The sequence below is a fragment of the Artibeus jamaicensis genome, unplaced genomic scaffold, assembly GCF_021234435.1.
Source record: "Artibeus jamaicensis isolate MK-2021 breed Jamaican fruit bat unplaced genomic scaffold, CSHL_Jam_final contig_519, whole genome shotgun sequence".
NCBI classification, from domain to species: Eukaryota; Metazoa; Chordata; class Mammalia; order Chiroptera; family Phyllostomidae; genus Artibeus; species Artibeus jamaicensis.
The window spans coordinates 51,692,893-51,714,037 of NW_026521871.1; the positions used below are offsets into that span (position 1 = coordinate 51,692,893).

General features: G+C 41.6%; 1 protein-coding gene across 1 annotated transcript in view; it reads left to right on the forward strand.

Moving 5' to 3' along the window:
- Positions 1–15,857: 15,857 nt before the first annotated feature.
- Positions 15,858–21,145, forward strand: part of TOPAZ1 (testis and ovary specific TOPAZ 1) — a 56,222-nt gene continuing 50,934 nt past the window's right edge. The window contains 2 exon segments of the mRNA XM_037148212.2: positions 15,858–16,206; positions 16,610–19,061. Of these exon segments, the coding sequence (XP_037004107.2) occupies positions 15,858–16,206; positions 16,610–19,061 (2,801 nt within the window).

Sequence of the window (21,145 nt, forward strand, 5' to 3'; positions counted from 1 at the left end):
AAGTACAAATTGGTAGTTACAGAATGGTCACAGGAGTGTAAATTACAGCGTAGGGAACATGAGCAATGTATGTTGCAATAACTGTGTATGGTGCCAGGTGGGGACTGGAAACACTGAGGAAACACTTTGTAAAGTAGATGATTGTCTAACCACTATGCTGTACACCTGAAACTAATCAAGATTATAGTGAATGTAAACTGTAACTGAAAAATAAAATTTTAAAAATATATTATCAAAGTCCTTCTCACACACAACACTCCTGACCCAGATGGTTCATTAGCATATTCTATCAATCATTCAGAGAAAGAAACACCAGTCTTATACAAACTCTTTCAGAAAAAGGAGCAGGAAACACTTCCCAACTTATGTTATGGCCAGCATTTCTCTAATACCAAAACAAAAGCAATACAAAAATACTGCAGACCAATCTCTCTCATGAACAAAAGCAAAAGTACTTAACAAAAATACTAATAAATCAATACACTGTGACCAAATGAGGTTTATACCCAGAATGCAAAGTTGGTTTAAGATTTGAAAGCTAATCAATCAAATTTCCCATATTAATATAATAAAGGGGGAAAATCACATGATTGCTTCAATAGATGCAGAAAAAACATGTACCAAAATTCTACACCAATTCCTAATTTTAAAAAACCTCAACATACTAGGAATAGGTGGGAATTTTTTCAATCTGATAAAAAGCATCAACAAAATACTTACAGCTCACCTCATAGCCAATGATGAAATGCTGAATGCTTTCCTCCTACAGTGAAAAAGCAAAGATATCTGCACTCACCATTCCTGCCCAGTGTTGTACTAGAAATGGTAGCTGCTGCAAAAAGAGAAAAGCCAAAATGATCAAAAATAAAGAGGTCAAACTTCACAGATGACATAATTGTTTACGCAGAAAAGTGTTAAAAACCTATATATCAATTACTAGAGCTAACAGGTAACAAGGTCAACAATGGAAAAATTTGTATACTTATATACCAATTTAAACACTGAACTTTAAAAAGCAATACTATTTGCAATAACTTCCCAGCCTCCCTGGTGTTAGGTGTGGCCTATGACCAACCTGCAGTCAACGGAATGGGATGAGAGGTGTTCTGCGCCATTCTGGGCACAGCCCAGAAAATCCTCCCATGTAAATCCTCAGTCCTCTCTCCCCTGCTTTATCTTTACAAGAAACACTGGCAGCCTTGACAACCTTGAAGATGACAGAGGTACAAGATAGGTGCCCGCATCCCTGCTTTAAAAAAAGATACTTGCTACCAGGAATGACCATTTTGATATTCCTAATAATAAATGTATCAGGTTTAACCCATTAGCTAATATTACCATAAGGTAATTCAGCAACCATCATCAGGGGGTCAAGTAAGGCAAGTGTGATGGATAAATACTCTAGAGCACCATGCCACAATTAAGTGCCATGAGTAAGATATATCTGCATAGCTGAGCATGCTTCTTAGACTACACTGAGCAGAGAGGAAGACTGATGTGGAACCACTTATGTAACTGGGATACAATCCACTGTACACTGAAGGAATTGTACATGTATAAAGATGTATTTAGGGACTTCCGCCAAGATGGAGGCATAGGTGGAGATGCCATGCTTTCTCACACAACCAAGTTTAGAGACAATAAAATATAAGCAACAGAAAACACAGCCAGAACACAGAAAATTGAACTTTTCGGAAGCCTGATAACAACGAATGCTTCAGCCTGACCAGTAAGAGGGGTGAAACCAGCAGCTGTCGGAGCGGGGGTGCACAGGAAAACTCGGTCAGATGGACTCAGGCATGCAGATCCCAGGCGTGGGGTTGCAAAGGGCAGACCCAGTGAGTGACCGGCGGATCCTGCGAGGGTGAAAGGCAGTGGGTTGACTGTGCTGGCGCATTCCTGCCGAGATAAACCAGCGAGGGAGTGGGCAGTGAGATGGGACCAAGCAGATCCCAGTGACTGGAGGCAGCAGAGAGGGCCACCATTTCCCGGCTCTGACCCTGCGCCCACCTACAGCATCACAACCCAGCAACCCCGCCCTGGAGGCCCCACCCCACCCCTAAGGCTCCACTCCTCATACTTAATGGGCACAAACAGACCAAAAATGGCTCAAGAAGATCTCAAAGCCCCAGAGCCCATAAATCTAAGTGACGAAGAAATAGCAAAACTTTCAGATGCACAGTTCAAAACACTGGTCATCAGGATGCTCACAGAACTGGTTGATTTTAGTCACAAATTAGAGGAACATATGAAAGCTAAACTAATTGAAATGAATGGCAATGCACAGGAAACCAATAGTAATGGAAAGGAAACTGGGACTCAAATCAAAGGAGTGGACCAGAAGGAGGAAAAAATGACCAACCAGAAAAGATTGAAGAAACAAGAATTCAAAAAAATGAGGAGAGACTTAGGAACCTCCAGGACATCTTTAAATGCTCCAACATCTGAATTATAGGGGTACCAGAAAGGGGAAAGGAACAGCCACCAGTGGAAAACTTATTTGAACAAATAATAAAGAACTTCCCCAATCTGGCAAAAACAATAGACTTCCAGGAAATGCAGGAAGCTCAGAGAGTCCCAAAGAAGTTGGACCCAAGAAGGAACACACCAAGGCACATCATCATTACATTAGCCAAAATTAAAATGAAAGAGAGAATCCTAGAAGCAGCAAGAGATAAGGGGACAGTCACCTACAAAGGAGTTCCCATCAGACTGTCAGCTGATTTGTCAAAAGAGACTTTACAGGCAAGAAGGGGCTGGAAAGAGGTATTCCAAGTCATGAAATCCAAAGACCTACAATCAAGATTACTCTATCCAGCAAAACTTTCATTTAGAATGGAAGGACAGATAAAGTGCTTCTCAGATAAGATCAAATTCAAGGAGTTCATCATCACTAAGCCCTTATTATATGAAATGTTAAAGGGACTTATCTAAGAAAAAGAAGATAAAAAAGATGAACAGTGAAAGGACAACAAACTCACAGTTATTAACAACCACAGCTAAAACAAAAGCAAGCTAAAAGGACAGCTAGATCAGGAGAATCATAGAAATGAAGATCATGTGGAGGGTTAGCAACAGGGGAGTGGGAGGAGAAGGGGTGAGAAGGTACAGAAAATAAGTAGCATAGACAGTAGGTAGAAAATAGATGGGGGGGCAAGAATAGTATGGGAAATATAGAATCCAAAGAACTTGAGACACATGGTCATAAACTAAAGGGGATAATGGTAGGGATGAGGGTGTGCAGGGTGGAGGGGAATGAAGGGGGGAATAGAATAACTGTAATGGCATAATCAATAAAATTTTAAAAAGATGTATTTAGATGCATTAGAAAGGCTGGGGTAAAATGGGAGTAGGTTTTAGGGACAAGGGGAGAAAATATGTGGCCACAAAATGATACTCAACCTAGCAAATGCAAGGAAACAAAAGAGACAACATGTTAGAAGATGGGGAAGACTGAAGGCAGATGCCATTAGGAGTCTGTGTGATCAGCATATAAAGGCAGTGTTAAGGACTGTTTAACAGGAAGCCCAATAGCACAATTTGCTTTGCAAAAACAGACATATACTTAAAGAAAGTACTTTGGTATCTATTGTATTTGCAAAATGGGATGGTATATATTTTCTGGTAGATGTAAAAATACCATAAGACAATAGTATAGTGCTTGTCTATGTGTTTCAAAAGAAAGTTCCCGGGAAACAGTAATCTGATAACCCAAGGGCTATTAATAGGAGCCTCAAAACAGGAACATGAGCACTGAGACTGTCCTCCATTCAACCAAAAACGCTGCTATGGATCTGTGAAGGAATTGCAGAGCCCTGAACACACATCGCATGCAGGGATTCCTACTTGGCCTTTAGCTCTCTTCTAGAAACAAATAGCTCCAGGCTATAGGACATTTTTATCAGGCACACATGAGAAGGAAGAAGAGCCAACCACTTAATAATTCTACTGTTTTAAGTTCCTATGTAAGAGAGGAGAGGCACAGTTCCAGTTTAGCCATTTAGGGTGTGAATTATATATGATTTTAGATGAGGCTCTTTAGACTAGAAACTCATCTCAGTATCTAACTGCTGGACAGGGTGCAATAAAAATACATTTAAGGCCCCATGGAAATAGCAACAGTCATTAAAATTGTACTTACTACTACTTAAAGAAAAACTCCTAATTGAATGAGATTGCTTTGGTCTCACTGTAGTACTCACATATGTGTAGTTTGGAAAGGGCCAGCTCCTAGTGATATAAAATGCATTTTGATTGTTTGCCTACATTTAGGGAGGTGTCTGAAAGCTACTGATAACATCAGGGAATACCCAAACAGGATTTCAGTTACTAAGACAAAGTATACAATAGAGGAAAAGCTATAAAGCCATAATGTTCTTGTCTCATTTCAATTCCAGCAATAAAAGGTTTCAACACACACTTGCAGTCTTGGCACTCCTGTGCACCTCGAGACTTCAATGCATTGAACCTGTGCAGCGTAAGAGCTGTGTAAAGATGTCAAGAGAAAATGACTCACCGGCACTGTGAAACTGTCTCAGCTTGCTGAGGATGCAATTGTCACACCCGTCACACCCACTCTGTAGATGAAAATCCAGAATTAGGCCAGGGGACAAAGGCAGGCAGGATGCGTTACACAGGAGACAGAGTGAACCAAAATGTGAAACAGTCACTGAACTGTCTGGGGTATGGGGGTGAGGCCAGGAGCAGGAGGTTAGGAGAAGTCCCCGGCTCACTCCCAGAACTTTTCTTTCAAACTATTAGGCAAATTTTTACACTCCAGGGCAAAACTTTGCATTCCTTGGCCATGAGCAGTCTGTTATAAAATAGCCTTTGACACACCACCATCTAGTGGCAACCAGAAGAACTCAAAAACCTCATTTTTTTTTTTTAATAATTTTTTTTTTAAGCTCATTCGAGCAGAGGAAGGGACGTTTATGTAGCCTCAAACCTGTTTTCTCTGCATTCCAGGCCTTCTCTGAAGAGGGGGCACTCCACTGGATTTTAGTAATGGCAAAGACAGCCTTCATTTGCATGGGCCCACCCCCTTTCATTATCTCAGGTGATGATACTAGTACCTATCCCTAAGTTTATTGTGAGCACAGAAGTGACTCACACTAGCTATAACAATGCCTGGTGCAGGGTAAGCACTCAAATATCCTTGCCAACAACCAGTGTTATGGCCAATAATAAATACTCCTACACATAAAAACTCAACTCGCCACTCTTTAGAGCTAAACCTAGCCATCCAGGCTTGTCCGCTGCCCTCCACAACCACCCACAAATGCAGGTGGCCAGAGTGGTGGGCAGAGGCGGCGCCTCCAAGGAGCAAGGGTGAAAAGTCGATGAAGGAAAAGCTTCCATTCTTTCCCGTTTTCAGGACCATGATTCTTTCTGTGACTTCCAAACGGAATTATGATTTTAACCACTTTTGATTGTACAAATACGTCTGGGAGGTAAAACAAGCATTCACCAGAGAAACGCATATACAATCTTACATTTGATTTTGAGTGGCTCACTGACTGTGCCCCCCAAACTTATTCCCATGAACCCCAAGGTTAATACTGCCTCATTTGGAAACAGGTGACAGGGGACTTTCTCTCTGTCCCTTTTTTTTAAGCCCCTTGATTCTGGCACTGGGGGAAGAGGTGTTGATGAACGCAGGGCCTGCTGCTATGTGCCCTCTGCCCTCAGGTAAATGGGCTTGCCACTCACTGGGAAAAGCTGACAGGGCACCTTTGAGCTGCTGTAGCCATTTAGGTGTTTTTTCAAGCTTGATTCTCCGTCCTCCAGACCAGGAAACAATGCCCAGGGGCTGCCCTCGGGCAGTATGACAGCTAGAAGCCAGGGATAAAAGACCTGTGAAATACACTGACAGCCAGACCCCAGCCACCTGTCAGGTAATTTCAGATTTTAAACACTAACATGAACAATTGTCCAGGCTTGCCAGCAGGCCTGCTACCCATATCTTCCTGAAAGCCACACCTACTGAAGAACTGCCTAACTAAAGGTGACAGGAGCTGCAGACCAGTAGAAACCACAGGGCTTTCCCCACCTTGTCATCAGTACTCCTGGCCCATGGCAGCTGGTGGGTTGCCATGTGCCTTCTCCAAACTGAAAAGCTGTGCGTGGCTCACTGTGATTTTAGGGGTGTCTTTAAATATAGCTTTCTATAGTCCAGTAACTTTAGAGAGACGTGATCTGGTCTGGATGGGGGTATGCACAGTCTGCCCTCCCCTGGTCAAACACATCACATAGCCAATGGACTGTAGCATGAAGCAAGAAGTTGGTTTCGGTGGAGGTGTTTTGCTCCCCCCACCCCAAGAGGAGCTAAAATTCCATTTTTTAACTTTGGTCTCAATTTTCCTAACTCAGGTGCAAGGCCAATAATGCCTCTGGGGACATCATGCCACACACTAAGCATCTCCGCCTCTCTAGTCAGCCATGGTCCCCGCCTTTCCGCTTTTGTCTCCTGGACATCAGAGCCACCCTTCATATCTGATGTTTTCTTTTATGATCTCTTTATACTTGTTCCTTTCATCTGCTCTTTTATCAATTCATTCTTCGGCTATATTCACTACTGGTTTATTCTATAGATGTGCTCTTTATCTGTCCTTTTCTCAGGTTTCTACCTGGATCTTTGAGTTCCTGCTCTTGCCTCATGCTGCTAACACCGTTTGTCAGTTCACTGATCATCCCTGTTGCTGGTCCTTAACCATCTGTTCCAACGGTTCTGTTTCAGAGGGTTTGTGTCATTCAGTTTGTGGTCTTTTATGTAACGGCACTCCTCCAGTGTCTGGTCATGGAGACTATGGGCTACTCCCTGGAGGGTGTCTGCTACCTTACCTGTAATAGGTCCAGGAGAGGACTGAGAGTCAGGTTCTCATTTGGTCCTCATGAGCCTAAACGTTGAGCAGGGGAGGAACCCCAGGCACCACAGAACCACCTTTGACCTCTCTTTAAACCAGACAATTCTCACTTTTAAACCCATAGAAAGACATGGTCATGGGAAGAGCTACCAGAGCACCACCCCTGGATCTGGAGGTGGAAGAACAGACACAGGACTGCCCATAGGTGGCTGGTCAGCCCTCCCCTTACTTCCTCAACTCCTCACACCAGCAGGGATTTTTGTCTGTCTGCTGCCCTGATGTTTTCTGGCCTTCACTGGGGGCTGGGTGGCTGCTCCCAGTTCCAACAGGGAAGGAGCAGGTAGTGACTGTGCCCAGGCAATGTAGAGGGAAAGCATGAATGGAACCAAGAGGGTTTCTTTTTATAACCACCCTCAGCTACCTCACATTTGATAGCTGGGGCCACCTCTCCCACGGGTTCTCAATTGTTTTATAAATTCACAGAGTCCATTCTTGCTTCTTACTTCTCTAGGGTTGATTTTTCTTGAAAGACCAACAGCCCACAATGTTCACCTGGATTTGACAGATGAATGTTCTTAAGGCAAGCAATGGTGGCTACCTGCTTGACTCCTACAGATTTGGCTCTAGATGATTAAATAAACTCTTAAATAAAAGGCCTCACCATGAATTTACAGGGGGAAGAAGCACCATCATTTCCTAAAGGTAGTGAAATTATATTTTTTTAATCTAGAAAAATGAAGCCTTGGCCATCCCACCATGGCCCCAGGGTTGGTCTGCAAGGATTGTAGAACAGGGACAGGAGATGAGATACAAGAATGCTTATTCTAATCTGTCTTTTTAGATTAGCGCCTCATAGTGGAGAAATTGAGTACGTAGGTGGTCAGCAGAGTGCAGAAAATAAATACCTACACACACTATTTGCTGAAGAGGTAATTTATATTTTAAGAACACCAAGAAAATCCAAAAACCTAAAGCATATAGGAACAACCTGATATTGTTGACATAAAATTTCAGTCATTGAGAGATTCCCAAATACCTTTTAGATACTCCAAAAATTTAGTCTCATTTTCTAAGACATACGATGAGATTTAAGGAAGTCACAAACAGTTGATAAGTTCCTTATCAACTGGATTGCTGGCTAGTTGTGATTCTCAACAGCCTGCGCCCTGTGACTTCCTACTTCCTGGCATCAGCAGCCAAACTTCACTGAGGTTTCCTCCAGGACAGAGGAACCAGCAGTATGTGAATCCTTACAGCAAATCTCTTGATCCTGGAGGTTCACTGGGTACCGAAGAAGTGATGTGTATGCTACTCCCACTTAAAAGAGGAAAAAGATGGGAAGGGAGAAAGAACAAAGGAAGAGGAGAGGTGAATACACGAACTACTTCTGGGGTGTGCTTGGTTATAAATCTACCTCCTGTAAGGCTGTGAGAGTCTTAGGGGCAAGATAGTCTGGATTTCACAGTTTCAGGCTCTGCCACAAAATACAGGGTGGGGCAAAAGTAGGTTTACAGTTGTGAGTACACAAAACAGTTTATTCTTGTACTATTATTTCTTAGTTATTATATCATTTCCATATGAATAACTGTAAACCTACCTTTGCCCCACCCTGTATAAGCTCAGTATATGCTTGAATAAAAGAGCCAACTAGTGCATAATGATTGGATCAGTAACTCAACAATTTGCTACAAATCCTAGTGCCTCCCACTCCCTACATAGATGATTCTAGTTTTGACCAGCTTACAATCTTGACCTTAATGGAACTTACAGGTCCCAAAACTCCACTGCAGGACCACATAGCCACAGCCAAGGATTTTAAGTCCAGCTCTTAGGTGGGCAGATCTCCAGGAAACTCAACTTTAAAACCAGAAACCCTAACAGTATATATCCCGAGTAAAGAAAAAGAACATAAATGGAAATTTTGTTTTCCATTTCATGTGCTATAGAAATAACCCAACATTATCCCATAATTGGTTTTAGAAATATAATAACTACATGTAGACAAAAACATAAATATCCTATTACTTAGAGAAAACATTGTTCCCAAAGGGACGCAATGAAAAGAATGTATGACTCTGGGTAATTTAAACCTCCATGAGCCTTAATTGAGAATACACTTCGGCCTGGGCTGCAAAAATTAAAGAAATTGTGTCTAGTCTAGCAGAGTCCTGGCAGAGGGTAAGCACTAAACAAAGAGTGCCCTTCCACAAACTGCCTCTCAGATAGTCTTATTACTCCCACTACTCAGAATAGCCTTCAAACATCTAGAAACAAATACCAAAAAAAAAACCCATCCAGTTAAAGGAAGGGTGGGGGCCCTGTTGTTAGCAGTTCTATGGTACAGAAAATTAGATGGAGAAAAATCGTACATCTCACACACAGTGCCTGCCATCTTCATGGATGCATAATTCATAAGGTTATAATTAAAAGGTGATGGAGGTAGATTGCAGCTCTTCACAGAGGTGCCACTCAAAGCTCTAGCTTTAAGTGTGCCAACTGCTCTTGGGGACCATCGCCAAGAACGTGGTCGAATGCTTTCTGCCAAAAGCAATGATATTTTAATCAACATGGAAGGGCAAGCCAAGCTGGGCTCCTGAACCAACGTAGCCTTTGGGATCACAAAGGAATCTTCTCTTAGGGTGTCCTGAATCTGTGCCAGGTGGAGACAAGAGATAGATGGAGCCACAGCTGGAGAGTGGCCAGAAGGAAATGACTACCTCTCTGAAAGAGGAGGCTATGGATGTGGAGAAATAAACCAGCCAGTTGGGTCGCTACCAGCCATATCTGTACATGAAACATTGGATTGTTAAATAGCATAAGAGCACACACACTAAGAATTAGAAATAAAATCTAAAGAGGACTGTTGCCTCAGTCCAAGCTAGCAACCTCCTGAAAGAAGGTGTGAGGTATTAGGTTGGCCAAAATGTTTGTTTAGTGTTTTCTGAACAATGGCTCCAGTAGCACTTAGTTGTCTTTAACTTCATTCAAAATAATTTTGCTAGACTGTATTGTGACAGCTGTCATATCAACATGCATTTTAAAAAAAACTTACCAAAATTGTGTGCATGTTAAAATGGACATTGAAGATGGAAGAAGATAATACAACATTTTTGGCATATCATACTTTACTATTTCAAGAAAAGTAAAAACGCAACTAAAATGCAAGAAAAGATTTGTGCAGTGAATGGAGAAGTTACTGTGACTAACTGAATGTGTCAAAATGCTTTGCAGCCCTGGCTGGAGTAGCTCAGCGGATTGAGCGCAGGCCTGCGAATCAAACGATCGCGGTTCAATTCCCAGTCAGGGCACATGCCTGGGTTGCAGGCCAGTTCCCAGCAGGGGATGCACAAGAAACAACCATACATTGATATATCTCTCCCTCTCTCCTTCCCTTGCCCTCTAAAGATAAATAAAATATTTTTTTAAAAGTGGTTTGCAAAGTTTCTTGGTACTACTGACATTTTGGCCAAATACTTCATTGCTGTGGGCTGTAATAGACATAAAAAGATGTTTAGCAGCACCCCCGGCCTCTACCCACTAGACATCAAGAGTGGGAGATAGCTAACATACTCAAAGTATCCAAATCAATACAGTTATTGGTAAAAATGAAAAATACGTCTTTCGTTTTACAAAAAAAACCTAAATGGTCTTTTTGGCCAACCCAATAGCTTACAGACAGCACTGAGTTAACTCAGTGTGAGTTATGGGAATGTGTGACTTGCTCTCTACTGTCGACGTGTTTTGCATCTGAAGAGACAGGAATCACGGTAAAGGAGTTAACGGTAGCTGAAAATTTATAGCAAAAACATAACTCCCTTTATCAAAAATAAAAATTAACATTAAAGACTTTTGATGCATATCCCAAGTAAACATGGGAAAAGCCAAGTTCCTTGGCTGTTTTATTCCCATCTGCCTCTCCTGGTGTTGGATACAGCCTCATAAGCCAATCCAAATACTAGGGAAGAAGTACAAGGACATCTCCAGATTTAAAGTCAACAGGGTTCTCTCACTGGAAATTGTCTTTAGAGTAGCAGTGGCCTCCCATGGAAGGGAAAGAGAAATAGCCAGTGAGGCCTTGATGCATAGACAGAGCTCTGAGGCAGAGCTTAGACTAGGCACTGCATCATTTTGGTTTGGGTACACTGGCAGTCTATGTTAATGACTTAGGCTGGGTGGCCAGTAAGAGGTGACTTGAAGCCAGAGCTAACAAACTAGAGCAGGTGTCCAAAGAAGCACTACCTTTTATTTAGTAATGTTCAATTTTCACAGGTCTCAGTCCTGGCTTGTCTCCAAATACACTACAGCCTTGAAACAGAATCAAGACCCGACATCTGAACCGAGCTGAAAACAGAAACCCAGGAGCTTACTACCAACTAAAATAGCAAGCATCTGGCCTTTTCATAGCCATGACCAAAATTAAAATGACTGGGTTGTGCTGCCATGGTGATTCAGTTGTTAAGACTGCAGACAGGCCTGTTCCCTTGGGTAGGGTGACAAAGTCCCCATGAATGTCATATACCACTGCACTTTCCTTTTTTCTAATCATTACAATTCCAAATTTCTGTTTCTAACCAAAACCCCAAGGACCCATGAAACATACTAATAGCCCAACCTCCTTTCAAGGGCCATTATACTGAGCAGGCAGATTGGTTTAAATAAACCCAGGCCCTGTGCCCTTCTAGGGATGATTCTTATGTTAGATGCAGAGTTCCCCCTATTTAAGACTTCAAAAGAAGCTAAAACAACTCCTTATCAATTTTAAAAAGCCATAAAGCTAAAATACAAAATAGCTCAGAACCAAAAGTTACTCCACAGAGGGAACTGCAAATTCCCGAAGACCTAAAGAGAGGCTTTTTCCAACAGAAAAATGACAGTTGTCTTCGGACCCTGCTCTTTCCCCTGGTAACTGCACAGGACACCACGGTTCTTCAGAGCAAAGTTGGGATGAATGGGGCAGTGGGTGAACTCTGTGTTCTCCAGGGAACAGATTCAGTGAGCAGAAGAGTTCATTTCTTTGGAGACAGGAAGACACACTGCTGACCTTAGCTCCCCTCCACTCCCAGGCACTTAGCTTTTTCTATACACCCATTTGTTTATCCTGGGCTTACCTTCCAAAAGTCAGAAAGCTCTGGTCAGAGCTACTGAAGCAGCAGGTTTCAAAAAGGACTTAGGCACAGGCTAGATTCCCCCAGGACCCACAATGGCAGAGGCTGCTGGCTCAGCGAGAGCCTTTATAACCTCTGACCAAATTTCTTGCTTAGGAAAACCTGAGGAAGGGAATCCATGATTTCACTCAGCTGCTTCATACAAGGGAGGCTTCACGTGAGCAACACTGCATTATTTCTAATAATCCACAGGTGGCAAACACAAGGCCCATGGGCCAAATCCAGTCTCCACCTTGTTTTCTCTGGCCTGGCATTTTGTTTCTACCCCATGGCATCACGGAGCTCCTTGCCCCTAGTTAAGGAGTAATTACATTTATACAGTTTTAAAATTACATTTGACCCTTTGAAGGCAACTGAGAGGCTGATGTGACCCTCGGTGAAAATGAGTTAAGCAATCAACACTGCCATGATTACAAAGAATATGCTAGGTGGGTTCTTAAGAAAACTAGAGTGGCTGTTTTGGGGGAAGTACAGGGTCATCTCCTAGAGTCTAAGGTGCTGTGGGGTGAAACTACCACCCAAATAGCACTTGGAAGCATGGGTTAAGTACGTGATACTCATTGTACATGGGTCACACCTGGGGAACTTAGTATGGTGCAAGTTGCTGGGTTATTTGAGCACCTGCTATAAAAGCTTTTTGCTCTGACATTACTAATGTATATGATACTACAGCAAACCATTAAAGGCAGAGAAAATAGAGACAGCACATGGAAAAGTGAGCTGTCTTCAGTAATCATTTTGGTGGTGGTGGCAGCATTAATTTTGTAGCTCTGAGGGTAGAGTGTGTGTGACGTGGGAGGGCAAATGTGTAATTCTGAGATATTTTAATCTATCATCCCTTGTCTCCTTGAGAACAAGTATTATGTATATGGGAGAAAGGAGACTACAGGGATAAGATGAAAGAAGTCAAGCAGGAATCCTGCAGTCATAAATTTGAAATGGAAGTGTTGGTATGAACTTGAGGTACTTTTATTTAGCTTCCTAACTCTATCTGCTGAAGAGGCCTAGAAACAATTATCAACCTGTTAGCAATAAGCACCCGTGGCACTCAGACTATGGTCTTGAAACACTATTTGCTGTTAAAAGAAACCAAGGTTTCTTGGCCAAATGGATGATCCCAAGGACAGGACAGGAAATGTATGAGATAAGCCTGGAACATAATAATGTATGTCACATGTTATAGATCATATATTATTATGCTATATTATTATAACTTAAGTTTTGGGGGCTATATACTTGATTACCTCTTCATCTGACAATAAATAGCTTTGTAATATTTTTCTAGAAAGAATAAAGAATCTGGTCTTTCCTTGAGCGTGGTCAATTAAACTTGTTCATAACTGGTAGTTTGGAAGTATAAACATAATAATAACATAATAATATGACATATGAGAAATTTAAATATAATAATGATGTTATGTTACTTGTATAGATGTTGCAGTGTTTGTGTTGTCAGCTTTTAAACCTGTAATCTCATTTTATATAGAAACGTCATTTAAGCATTTGGGAAGGAAACCAATTTTTAGAGGACTAAGGAGCAAAAGCATAAGTAGATTGACTCAGAGGTGTCTCACAGGAAAAAGGAAGAAAGGTACAGGAGAATTTGGTAAGCAGGGCTATATGATATTGAGATAATCAGTGTAGGGTCAGCCTTACAAAAAGATGAAGAATGGCTCGTTCTCTGAGGCAGGAAAAAAGGAGACTAAATATGCAAATAAGGCTATAACCTAATGATAATATGAAAATAGAATTCTGACTCACAGCCTGCAGCAACCTGTCCAGTAAACTAAGCCTTTACCACAGTAGATGGCCCAGGAAGCCAGCCTACTATAAATAGACTTGTGAGAGGTCAGACTGTTACCTAGTAACAGTCCGGGAAGTTTACCAATAACTTCTTTAACAATCCCCCAAATGACCAGGACTTGATTAATAACCAACAACTTACCTAATTTTTTGTTTCTGCTTCCAACTTAGTATCAGCCAGAGAAAGCTTTCAGCTTAAAATAATTTTGTTAAAGAGGCATATTTTGGGAGAACATACTCTGGTTTCCTTCAGGAGATACTCTTATTTCACTCTACAGATGAGGAAACCAAGGCTCAAAGTGAACTTGGAATGCACATGTAGCCTGAAATCCTGAAGACATTTTTTTCTAAATTCTCCTATTCTTAAACTTATTTCCCTTTTCAAGGGAGAATTTACAAACAGGAAAAAAAAGTTTCCAGATCCTTTATACCTGCTCTGTTTTATTTTACAAAAGCTCCTTAAGGATACTCCACTTAAACTGCTCATCCAAACTGCATCATACTACCATTCTTTAATGCATAACATACGTTGTGCTCAAAACCAACAAGTTCCTCTTTAAGCACACGAAATGCAAAGACTAACAGAAGGTATCTGCCCTGAGGGAGACACACGAACGCAGTTGAAAGCAATGTAGAAGGCAGGTGTGAGCACCTGACCCCTCCAAACGGGAGGAGAAAGGTAGCAGAGAAGCTTCCTTGAGGGGTGATCACTGTGGTGAATATTGAAGGGGAGCAAATATGTAGTTCTCCAAGCAGATAAGCCAAGGAAGAATGTCCAAGACTAGCATGTAGAGAGGCAAAGGCCTGACAGATCATGTGAAATCTGGGGAGCTCCAATAGTAATCCAGTGTGGTTTAAAGGCACGGTATGTGTAGGGTTAAAAGATCGTTTTCTCCCCCCAAACGATAAAATCATGACTCTGATATAGATGTATAAATGAACATGTGTTAAAGATTTTTATTTCTCTCATCAGGCAGATTTTATAACCACCAGTCGAAAGGATAAGTCCAAAGAACAGATGCATTTATAACTCAGGAATATTGAAAGAAATGTGCAAATGGATGCAAGCTGGCTTCTCCTACAGTGGGAATGGGAAGTCAATTGAACTTCTATAGGACAAAATTTGCATGTTTATAGATTATTATTTTGCACTGCTACCACTTACAACTCACATAGTTGTAAAATAGGTCCCACAGAATCAGAACCGGCTCATGCAAAAGGATAACTCTTACACAAGACTGTCCACTGAAGCCCGACTTTCCCCCTACAATGGTCGTGAGACAAAGTTAGGTAAATACTCAGAAACCGTGTCACAGACCAGTAAACACCACACTAAGGAGTTTAGACTTCGTTAGTTTCGGTCTATGGGCAAAGGAGGTTCTTAAGGGTCGTGCGGGGAAATGCCAGGATCCTTTCCTCGGAGGGGCACGGCCTGGCAGCAGGTGGGAGCGCCACGGAAACAGCACAAAGATGGCGGCCAACGCAGTCCGTCAGTCAGACTGAGAGCCAGAGCGAAGTGAGGGCAAAGGGGGAAGAGGGGCTGACAAACACCGACAGCGGAGTCAGACAGATCTGACGTGGGTGCCAGGGATGAAGTGGCAAGAAGCACACCTCTCACGGTTGCTGGGCGCTCGGCTGGATGGCTGCGTGGACATATCGGACATACCGGGAGGGCAGACGGAATGGGACCTCCGGGGGCTCGGGGTGAGGCTGGCAGCCACCAGCTGACAGTGGAGTTTATGAGCAGACAGGCGTAAGGCGCAGCACGAGGGACGAGAGCCACGACTGGTTCCCAAACCGCTGGGACCTTGGGGAGCCCTCGCTACACGGGAGCCCGAGAGGGCGCCAGCGGCTCCTCCACACACTGTACCGCATGCGCCTGCCCCGGCCAGGCCGGGCTGCCCACTTCCGCTTCCGGTCGGCCCAAGGTGGTGGGCGACGAGGAGCAGGCCGGCGGGAGGGCACTACACCCTGACGCTGAGAGCAGCCTTCGCGCGGAAGGTGGGCGGGCGGCTGGGAGCTGATGCGGCGGCCACCGGCCTCAGGCTCCACGACGTCCTCCATGCGTGAGGGCGATGCGCGAGGCCTGAAGAAGCGAGGGCGGCGGTCACAGCCAGGCCAGGCGGAAGTCTGCGGCCCTGAAGCCGGGTGGCGTGAGGAGACCAGGCAGACGAGGAGAATGGTGGCCCGGGCGTGTGTGGGAGTGGAGGTGGAAAGTGACGCCGCAGGTGAGTCTGGGGCTGGGAAGGCCACCGTGAGGTGATGAGTGGGGGGGGGGGGGCACGTAGGACCTTCACACCTGTGGGCCTAGTGGGGCAGGGAAGCAGAGAAGGAGGCGGAGCTCCCGTTGCAAACCAGACAACAGAAAGCAAGCAAGCAGGGCCAGGGGACACTCCCTCTCTAGCCTTTGCACCTCAGCCCCTCCATCTTTGTTTGACCACTAGTGTGGAAACAGCGTGGGCTTTCGTGATGACCAGGGCAGAGGTAAATAACAGGTGTTTGTTCGGACCAGGAGCTCCTGGTCCGAATTCCCATGAAAGGAATTCCTGTTAGCAATCCATTTTGGCTAGTGTGCAATGACCGTGATTCTTTAGGTTATTTGGGGTATTCAGCTGTCTTAGAATTTATACAGGTTCCTATGTAGTTCCTTAACAGAAATTAGGGAAATTTCAAGGGAAATAAAAATGGATGGCATCACATTTTTAATTTGACATAGTATTGCTTTTTCCACCTGAACATAAAATCTTTTCTGGTATCTTTTGTCGTTTTGATCAGCCAAGGGAAAAAGAAAAGTTACTGGAGCCTCAAGAGATGATCCACAGCCAGGGACTAACCTGGTAAGAAAGGAATCACTAACCAGTTCGGAATCTTTCCAAACAGTGGAGTGTGGTGAATTTCAAAGTACAGCTGTCTTACAGTGTTTGGGTAAGGAAGTTTTGGTAGACGGCATTAAAAGAAGAATTGGAATTAAAAGACTCAGAAGCTTAGAAAGCCCGCCTTTCAAAATAACTGAAAATCACACTACACAAAATATAAAGGTTGGATGCCAAGATGAACTGTACAAGAGTACTTCAAAATATTCTTGTAACAGCTTGTCACCTGCAACAGAAAATAATTCCATTTTAAAATTACATGATTGCAGTTATTTCCCCCATTCCCAGGATTGTAATGATGAAAATAACCTTACATGTAAACCTGATGGTGGATGTCTGCATGTACCAGAGGATTCCTCAGAGTTAAAGAAGGAAAACCTTAGGAGTCTTCCAGATAAGAGGGACACAATTAATATTCCTCAGCTTTCAAAAACTGAAGAAAACTTAATAGGAATAAATAAATTAGTGCTTGAAGAAACTGATTTATACCAAAGTAAAAATAATGGCTTGCTTCCCTGCCTTCAAAGTGAAAAAAATAAATACTCAGTAGAGGAAAGCAATGTTGGGAGAAAACCCAGGAAAAGGATGAAGATGTTTGAAAAAGGAGATGAAATGGTTATCAAGATGAACTTCCCTAATATACATAACAAGTCTGAGTTGCTGTTACAAGAAAACGAAATAGGCACTGAAGGTAAAGAAGCAGAAACTTTAAACGTTTTGAGAAAAGTAAACCATAATATACTCTCTCCAATGGATCATTTATCAGGTCTTCCAGAAACAGAAGGAAAAGACACAAGTCCTGAGCATCATGTAAATACTATGTTTCATAAAACCCTTGAGCCACTTTTGAAAGAAGAAACAATGAATGTGTCAGAGCCCTTAGGATGTAAAAGTATGGAGCCAGAAGAGTATTTTAAGCTGGTGAAAAGCTCACCAGTGAAATCACCTAGTAATTGCCATTCTACTGAAAAGAGATCATGGGAAGACTTAAGAAATGAAACTGAAGAATCAGAGTTCAGCTGTCACAGAACAATTCCAATGACAGGTAAAAGAACTTGGCCTTGTTATTCATGTGCTAGAATATCTCCTCAGTGTTGGAAAAAGGCTTCCATGCCAAAATCAGATTACTCTGTTCCTGGTTCTGGGGAAAATTTTAGGCAGGATGATTGTCCTAAACACCAAACAAATCAAATTCACTTAACTGACTCTAGATTATCATTACAGAGTTCCATAAAAGAGACAAACAGTGACTCTTCAAGTAAAGAAAAATTGGATTCTAATTTAAATGGTTTGTCTTCAGCCTCTGAAGTAGTCTCTGCTATACAATGCACTTTGAAGGTTACAAAGGAACCTATAATCAATGATGATAAAAAGATGAAGTCCAAGGAACCAAGCAGTAGTGGGTCAGAGGTAGTTTCTTATACAACTGAAGATACTCAGCTAACTAATGTGAATCAGAACTTAGTAGGAAGTAAAAAAAAAGATAGAGAGACTTTAACAAAACTTAATTCGACAGTGACTTCCCAGCATGGCCAGGAGGCAAATCACTCTACAGGCAAAACTATTCACCGAAAAGCATGTATTGCTAAACCAGCACTTGTGGTTCCAGACTTGGTTAAAATATTGAACACAGGACGGCTGACTAATTTTAAAATTCCTTTACTCAAGAATAAAACAGAAAAAAGAAAAATAAGTGCCAAGTTATCAGAGAGAGAAGCATATAGCCCCCTAGAGCTTCTTGACAATTTATCTGGGGCAGAGGTCAGACAGAACAAGAGTAAAGAGACCATCTCCACAATAACTTCACGACCTCAATCTTCGAACATACAAAATAGTGTCATTCCAGGGCAAGCTAGTTCTGACTCATATTGCAGTAAGAATTCCTATAGTACCTCTTCAAGTTTCCTAAAGCAAGGTAATACTAATAAACCTTCTAACTACATCTCTGAACTAGGCAATATTGTTTCTAATAAGAAAGCTGTTTCTCTCACAATTGAAAATAATACTTGTTTTTGTGATGCTGGGTGTGTAGAGAAAAGCCCTGCCTTCTGTTCTAATGAACGAGAAACATTCAAACAAGTTTCCTCTGAAGTTAGTGGCAGAAAAACAACTAAGAACTTTTCAGATATTAAAGTTATTCCAGATATTCTTAAAGCATATGAAGATGATGTCCTCTTAATTGATGTAATTCAAGATGACCCAGACCTCTTTGGAGTCTCCAATGAAGGGGATCTCTCATTTACTTCAGAGGTCCCCATGATAAGCCAGGAGCCCAGTGTTGCTGAAGAGCACCAATCAACAGACTTCAAGCATGTGGAGCTTCCCCCCAAGAAAGAACCAAGCGATAACTTAAGGTATGCATGTTCAAGTATGACTCTTGGTACTTGAAGTTTCAAAAGCACTTTGTTCTCTTATATGTCACTAATTTATTCAGTAATCATTGAAGCTCCATTATTTTTAACCCACTTATTAAATATGATATACTATTGCTGAGACAGGGAAATGTCATTATGCTAAAACTTATCATTGAAATAAAACAATTATATATGTGTTGGAAATTTTAATGGAGCAGATTGACTGTTAACAATTAAAATGGTGGTTTAGTAAATGGCTTTTTAAATTACTGAGATTACTTCCTTCAAAGTCAATTAAATTTATTTTTATGTATTCTTTAATTATTGTCAATATGCAGATATACTTTCATTTCAGCCAAGTTACTTATTAAGAATAGTGCTGTATGTTTTAACCCATTTTCTGTGACTTCTTTTTTAGATAAAAAATTTATTTTTGAGGGAACAGAGAAGTCTTGCAAAAGTCTTGGAGAAGTTTATTTGAAGTAATTAGGAAGTAAATAGAAAGATAGACTAATTTTCAGAAGAAAAGAGAATAAAATTGTTGGTGATTTTAAGGTTATGGCTTTAAATGATGATTTAGGCCCCAATGAGGGCAGGTTTGCCTAGTGCAACTTTAAATGGAGGCAAGTAGTAGTCTTGAGCTACTCTGAGTTGGCCCAAATATTCTCTAATGGTATGTTATATTTCACAAACTTCTATAATTCTCCAAGCTCTAAGTTATATTTGTATGTTACAATACTAGAATATTATAATGTTCTGTGAACAAACTCAAAAGGAAACATGAAAATACTTTCCACTAAGATTCAGTGGTACATGATTTAAATCTCTCTAGTATTTATAAATTTTAGTTACTTTTTTGATGCCATATTCTTCTTGATGTTCTTGGTGTTATAAGAACTTGTAATTTATCACCACATGCAGTACTTTCTATGTGTCAGATGGAGGACTAGGAGCTTTATCATTTATTTTAACAATGTAATAAAGTAGAATGGTAATCTGCCCATTTTGAAAATGGAAAAAATGAAGATGGCAAGTTGTTACTTGCCCAAGGTCACATGGCTAGTAACAATCTGGATTTGAACCCAGGCCTGTCTTTAAAATTAGTGGTTAAGCCCTGACCAGGTGGCTCAGTTGGTTGGAGAGTCATCTCATCACCAAAAGGTTTAAAGTTTGATCCCTAGTCAGGGTACATATCTAGGTTGTGGGTTCAATATCAGGTTGGGACAGAAGGCAACTGATCAATGTCTCTCTCTGTGTCTCTCTCTCTTCTTTCTGTCTTCTTTTCTCTCCCTCCTCCTGTGCCACCCTCCACCACCCCTTCAGTCTCTCTAAAATCAGTAAACATATCCTTGGGTGAGGATTAAAAAAAATTAGTGGTTGAGAGCTTAACCATTATAGTCTCACCCAGGTTTTTCAATTTTTTCCTTGCCACTTAATAGCTATGTGATCTTTTTATACTCTGGCTTCTCTTCAGATTTTATAAATCTTTCACTTCTTAATAGCTATGTGATCTTTTAGGCAGATTATTTTACCTTAACTGTAAAAAGGGAGGATAACTTGCTTCAGGATTATAAAGACTGAATCAAAGAATGGATGAGAAAGTTTTTAGCATGGCGCTGGGTAAGTAGTAAGGGCTCGATAAGAGGTAGTGAAGATGATTTTAACTCTTATATACCATGCTTATTTGAGGATTACAAAGGGAAATTAGAGCACATCCTGCATAAAGATCGAACAGTTCTGTTAGCTAACAAGATGTCAACAATGAGCTATTGCCAAAGATAGAAAAATGTTGTGAATTGGGCAGGTAATTTATTTTTTATTCTCTTGTTGTTGCTTTACAATAATGACTGATTTGGTAAAAATGGTACATGTTCATTACATCAAAGTGTAAAAGGGATGGAATTCCACCACCCCAAATAGCAAATTAATTGCCAGCAATTTGTATGCATCATTCCAGACATCTGTCTAGGCATATATCTGAATACAATTTTAGAACAATTGGATCATGCTATTTTTTAGTAATAACATTTAATTTTATTTACACTTCACTGGGTGGAGGGGGGACTGAAATGAAACTAAAGAAA